Source organism: Pongo abelii, chromosome 2, assembly GCF_028885655.2.
Source record: "Pongo abelii isolate AG06213 chromosome 2, NHGRI_mPonAbe1-v2.0_pri, whole genome shotgun sequence".
Taxonomy (NCBI): domain Eukaryota; kingdom Metazoa; phylum Chordata; class Mammalia; order Primates; family Hominidae; genus Pongo; species Pongo abelii.
In genome coordinates, this window is record NC_085928.1 from 1,133,321 (window position 1) to 1,139,935 (window position 6,615).

Sequence of the window (6,615 nt, forward strand, 5' to 3'; positions counted from 1 at the left end):
TAAGGGTACCCTTAATAAAGGGTAGGGCCTTAATAAAGGTTAGTTTGTTTTTGTCATCATTAATTGATTAGGAAAAAAGAAAACAAACACACATTTGGTTAAGTTGTTGTTTCAGTGCTTTAGCATACTTCCAATTAAAAACTCCTGGGAGTAAGTTAAACATTCAGGGACAGTCCTGCTGGATGGAGTTGTACCATTACTTGGCCATGTACAACTGCCAAATAAACACTAAGAATGACTTATTACTAGTTGAAAAACTTCGATTTGTTCTCTAACAGCATCAACCTTCCCGGTGTTTCTAAGTGCCTACTTGAAGTTTGGGGAGGGTACCACCCCTAGCTGAATGTTACTAACAAGTCTTTTAATGCTCCAATCAACAGTCACTCCTCACCTGAACTAAGGGGACACAAAGATGAAGACAAAGCCCCTGACCTTGGGTCTAGCAATCCTGTCTCAACTTCTTTCCATCAAAAAAAAAAAGCACTGCCACTTTTTTGGAATGTTGATTCCCGAAGGGATGCACTTTTCTGCCTCTCCCCAGGACTTGCAAAGCCTGAAGGGTCAAGGAGGAGAGCAAGAAGAACCAAGGCGCAGCACTTCCATTCACCTTGACGGTGCAGTGACTATCATGTTTCCCCCACTATGCTGGCTTGGCAAAGGAAGCCAACCAAACCATGCTCGGAGAAAAGTTAATAATGTGAGAACATATTTTGAAAGCCCAATTAAAATTCCCATACAATGTATGACATTCGTGACACATTAAGTATGCTCTGAACGAAACAAGTCACACACTCCAAAGACATGTTTGGTTTATACTTAGTTCACATTAAGAACAGAGATGTACACTTTTATCTCCTCCATTAATTTGTGAATTCTATGAAGGCATATTTGGTCATTCATTTATGGTCATATCCACATTGCTTTGCACCATATGGGACACAAAGCAGCCACTCACTTGGATTGAACAGACTCAAAGTAAGTATTACCTCCTTAACTTTTACTTCATGCTGATTCCTTGTTTTCAGCATATAGCCTAGATTGTTTTCCTTAATTTTACAACCACCTACAGTTTGTTGCTATCATTTTATTTAATAATTGGTAACTAACATTTCTTATATCTGGAATTTGGTATATTTCATCAGAATTTTGGATAGAAAATATTTTGTCTTGAGGGAATATTTTCTCTTATTTTACAAAACTTGCTATTACCCTTTTTACATATTTTCTGCTGTGATGAGTAAAAAAACTTAAAAATGTTATAACTGTCAATAAAGTTAGAAGTTCTGATTATATAAACTTACTGCAGGTCAATTTGTGGTATCCTTGCAACTTTAACACTTTCAGAGCATACAATTGAGTCCACTTCCAAGGAATGTTCACAGCAAAAAATAGAATTCCCAAATTAGCCATCTGGTAGACACCTTATTGAACCCAAGAGATGGAAATCACTTGAAAAGGGTAGACTTTTGATACCCTACAACAGGCTATATTTTGACTCTGCTGCCAAGAGTAAGCTTTTGCTTTGAATTAACCTAGAGGAGCAGAGGGGGACAAGATTCTGACAAAATACACACCCCTAAAGACTTCTGGAATTCTCTCATCATCTTCACTACTGAAGGCATGAACTGCTGATGTGACACAGGTATCTCCTATCCAACTAACTAGTTACCAATTATTTTTAGTGCTTCAAATCAATACAAATGCAATCATCACGACAATTTAGAAAACAAAGCTTCCTTTCCTCACATAACTGATGCTGTGGTCAACACTGGTAGTTTAACCTGAAGGCCAATAGCTCTCCCATGCTGGTCATCAGAAGTACTACTGACATTTCTGACAGTACAGAGTACCACCTACACCACAGCTCATTAGCAGCCTGGCCCCAACCATTCAATACTCCCAGCTAGTGACAAGCAAAAACAACCTTCCTGTGTTTCTAAGTGCCTCCTTGAAGGTTGGGGAGGGCACCACCCCTAGCTGAATGTTACTAACAAGTGCTTTAATGCTCCAATCAACAAACAGTCACTCCTCACCTGAACTAAGGGGACACAAAGATGAAGACACAGCCCTTGTGTCTAGACCTTGGGCCTAGCAATCCTGTCTCACCTTCTTTCCATCAATGACACTATCTTTGGTCAAAGTAACAGCCAAAAGGAATATATCTGAAATGGGCCACAGTGTCACCCATTCTAGAACAAAGTAAGGAACAATCCAATTGCCTCACATATTCAAATACGTTTTGAAGGAGCAGAGTTCAGAAGGGTGGTGGACAGGATGTTGTCAAAAAAGGAACCAGAGCTTTAGAGTCCATTAGAGAGACCTAAGTTCAAATGTCACTTCTCACCTTCTCTCACGATTTAGGGTAAATCACTCTCCACTGGGAGTGGTACCACTCTCCTTCCCACCCACCTGGGTGGAGGAGTTTTCAGTTATCCCAATGACCAGAGGATGCTACTGGCAATTAGTGTGTGGAATCATGGATACCAAACATCTTGCAAAGGACAAAAGAGTCCAGTTCAAAGAACTGTTCCATTCAAAACGCCCATAGCATCCATCACTGAGCACTCTCCCAAACTCAGTTTCTTCAATTGTCAGATGGTAATAAGTGGACCAACCTTTCACACTGAGTGTGAGATTTACATGATATGTTGCAAGTAAAAGTACCCAGCCCAGGAGTAAGTGCACAGTCAGCCCTTGATAAATACTGTTCTCACCTTACCATCTCTCTTCACAGTTACAAACATTGCACAGAACTCATTTTAAACAGGTCCATCATGCATAATACAGCCAAGAAACAAAGTTGAGCAATCATTTCTTGAAACAGATAAAATAAGGCAGGAATTCCTCCAAGTTTCATATTTCAGCAATATCTGTATAACAGGCTTTTGCAAAAATTCTCTGAGCCTTAAATCTAGAGCCAAACATTTTGTCTAGAGACCTTTATAACCCAGTTCCAACCTAAATTTCTTACTGCTCCTTTCACTCTGTCCCATTAATGTATATAGCCCCTAACAGATCATAAACCCCTTGCAGGCCTTTGCTCAGTCTGGAATACCTTTTCCCGGAATACCTGTTCCCTATTCCCTCTCTTCCTAAGTTCTCTTTGTATAGAAACATCACCAATTCCTTGAAGACCCAGTTAAAATCATCCCTACCAGGAAGCACTTCCTGGTCTCCCCTATCACTTCTAATGAGTCCATTCCTTGTATGCTTATAAACTGGGCTTAACACTGCACCAGTGATTCTCAAACTGGGATCCACAGAACTCTGGGAGTTTTTGAGTTTCCTATGAAAACTTCAATTGCAGTTTTCCTTTTTATATCATCTAAAATAAATTAATATAGGCATTTCCTGGAAATGGTCAACCACCTAATATGAGTACAATCAAGCAATTTCAGTGCCTACGCCTAAGTTGGGATATACAATAGTGTTGATGCTAATAGGCCTTCTTTAATTGTGACAAACAAATAATACATAATGAAGTGTTCTCACCAACTGAAGCCCATATAAATCACAGCACATCATAAAAACAAAGATTTTCCTATGGTTCAAAACAGTAAAATATTGGAAGACCTGTATCAAGGCATGGCAGCTCCCCAAAGACATGGTGTTTGTCCCAGTATGCATTTTGTGAGTAGGCAAAAAAACAGTTTCAGGATGTTGTAAATTCGACTTTTACGGGTCTCATAATTATGTTTTAGTTTATTTTTTAATTTTGTACTTAAGAAACTGTTAAGGAATTCTGTTCTTAAGGAACTTATGTCTTGTTTTATATTTGTACATTACATTTAAAAATTCATGCAAATCAACACTGGGATGCAAAAAGGAGACTTCAAAACACAGGTTTTAGAGAACGCATTTCAAGTACATCGAAAAGCCAGGATGCAGAAAATAATCTTTATTATATGTTCAGAGTTGTAGGCACATCTGATACATGTTCTCTGACTGAAAAGTAGTTACGTAACTTTCAGTAAGTTTCCTTAACCCTTCTTTTTACAGTAAGATGGGGATATTGATAATATAGGTTTGGTTAAAGGTCATGTTTAATAATATTATTTAAAGTACTTTGTAAACCGTAAAGTGCCAGACATATGATAGGGATTCATGTTAATGTTTTCAAGCAGTCTTCCCAGCTTCTTATAGCTCCTAGAGAAAGAACCCTTTTTCTCACTCTTTATGTCCCTACCACACCAACCCCGATTGTCTGTTGCACTGACTCCTCTTCATCTAAAATCACCACTACAGAAGGTATACCCAGCTCTCATAATGACAAAAGTTTTTATGCCCACAAAGAGAAATAGCCAAAATACTCTTTCATTTTGAAATAAGATCACAGTGACAAATTGCAATTCTGTTTCCAATCTTGTTAACATCAGGGTGTTGTGTTACTGGGACATTCAGTACTATAAAGCGGTTCCATTTGTTTTATTAAACTTTCAATAAAGTCTTTGTGTTTGTTTATGCCCTCGAAATGAAAGATTTAAGCTCATTTAAAACAGTAAAACACCCACACAAAGGGTCATCTGCTATCCCCCTAACATCTGGCAAGTTCCAAAAAAGATGAGAACATAATTAGCGTTGATATAAGCACAATTAAAATCTTCATTGTTGAAAAGCCACAGTTTGTGCCAATCTGGAGATGATGAGAATAGAGAAGTGGTAGGTGAACAAGGAACCAGTTGCTGGAATGGTCAGCTCCAGTCAGTAAAGAAATTAGAATTGAGAAGTGCCTTAAAAAGCCAAAATAGGGCAGAGAGGCAAGTAGGATTTCAGGCCATTACTGACATGACCCTGAAGTTGACCTGCTTACTCCTTTCTAACACTGACTCTCAAGTTCCCAACTTTGCTGCGCCTACTTGGGATTTCCTTGCAGACTGCGTTCATATTATCCAAGACTGTTAGTGTCGTTACGGCGGTGGCAGGCACCACAGGCTGTCTGCACACACCAGCAGAACTAGCTGACACCCTGGATGAGATCTGTCAGACTTCAAAACTATTTTTAACTACTGTGTAACTTTGAATTTTAAACTCTCAACAGTCAGAGCAATCATAGCTGAAACGTCCCAGGAGAATAACCACTCAATTATCCTAGGAGATTTCTTGGAAACGTGGCATGTTATTAACAGACGGTCATAATGAAAATGTTTCACAAGCGGGGAAACCAAGGAACACACAAACGACTAAAATCACATCACAAAATCTGAATACTAATGGAACTGGCTCACTCTCAGTTGTTTCCTATCCATTTTTTTTAAGCCCACCAGGAAATACTGAGTCCGAAGTAAACACGGTTTTCTGGAGTGTGTCCTTCTAATGACAATGGTCATTCTAGTGCAATCTCGGGAGAAGATAGTGTAAGCCTCTCATAAGTTTAAGAAAGCGAGCTGCATTTTACTTAACCCCTCTTTCTTCGGGGGGATGAAAAGACTCAGAAACAGGCATTTAAATGAGGCATGTCTACAAATTTTTGATTTTTGAACATGGGAAAGTGAAGGAAAGACAAAAATATTACAGAGAAAGGGTACATTTTGATTACTGAAACCAAGACAGCTGGAAACCTGATTTCCAGAATCTGTTTGGGAACTTGAGGCAGATGTTTCTAGGAGAGATGAGAAATAAACAAGAGTGGCGTCATTTACACGTCCAGTGCATTTTGGTGAAAGTCTTGGGAACGCATTATCACCATTCCTTTTAAAAATCATTTTGAGAAAATTTAAATAAGATGGCAAAAATACCAGCTGAGGGGGTGACGCCCCAAAGCTTTACCTTTTCCACTTTTGCCCCGATCTCCTCCCATACAAGTGGTGCTGGGATCGCGCCCTCGATTCCCCCGGCCTACGGCTCCGCTCGGCTCACAAGTGTTTCCCATTACTGCAGGCGGGACGCCGGGGAAACCGCTTTGGCCACAGAACTTGGGGAGCAGAGCGTGTGTGGAACGGGACCCCAATCACGTCCGGGCAGGGGAAGGTGCGAAAGGAAGAGCGCGGAGTCAGGCGGGGATCGGGGGATATGCGTCCGGCTGCCGGGCATATCCTGCACTTCACCTGCAGAGGAGAGGCGAGCGGTGCGGCCCGGGAGCGGGGCAAGGAGGAGGACACTTTAGCAATGGAGGAAGGAGAACAGAAAGTGGCGAGCGAACTGCAGCCCGGCCCAAGAGCAGCCCGCTGCCGGCGGTCAGGCCAGGAGCCTTCATCCGGCGAGAATGCGCAGGGCCCCCCGCGACCCCCTCAGCGACTCCCACCTGGCAGCGGACCGGCCCGGAGCGGGAGGCTGGCTCCTCCCCGGCCTCTCCTCCTCTTCCTCTTCCTTGTCCCGGGAAGGACTTCGGGGAGCGAAGAGCCGGGAGAAGCTGTGCCAGGGGGCGCTGCCCCTTCTCCGGCCGCCGGACATTTCCCGAGGGGGCCGCTGGCCCGGGGCTGTCCGCGGGGAACGTCTTAGGTTTTGCCCGCTGCCCGGAGCCCGACCGGGCGCCGCGGGATGCGGCGAGGACAGACCGACTCGACGCGAGCTGCCGGCGCGGCTCAGTCTCTCCCGGGCAGAAGCGCGGACGCGACGCGCTCCTCACGCGGCAGCTCCTCGCGCCGCTGCGGCTGCTCCTCCTCCCGCCCTCGCCCG

At 42.9% G+C, this 6,615-nt stretch overlaps 1 protein-coding gene across 4 annotated transcripts in view; it reads right to left on the reverse strand.

Annotated features, from left to right (window-relative positions):
* Positions 1-6,614, reverse strand: part of CRYBG3 (crystallin beta-gamma domain containing 3) — a 131,622-nt gene extending 125,008 nt beyond the window's left edge. For 2 of the 4 annotated variants that reach the window (XM_024244479.3, XM_063721670.1), the window contains exon 1: positions 6,242-6,614. In XM_024244479.3, coding sequence (XP_024100247.3) covers positions 6,242-6,390 — 149 coding nt within the window. In that variant the 5' untranslated portion in view covers positions 6,391-6,614. Of the gene's footprint in view, positions 1-5,766; positions 6,211-6,241 lie in introns of those variants that run through there. The other 2 variants (XM_054551208.2, XM_024244480.3) reach the window with 2 other exon arrangements.
* Position 6,615: the final 1 nt, after the last annotated feature.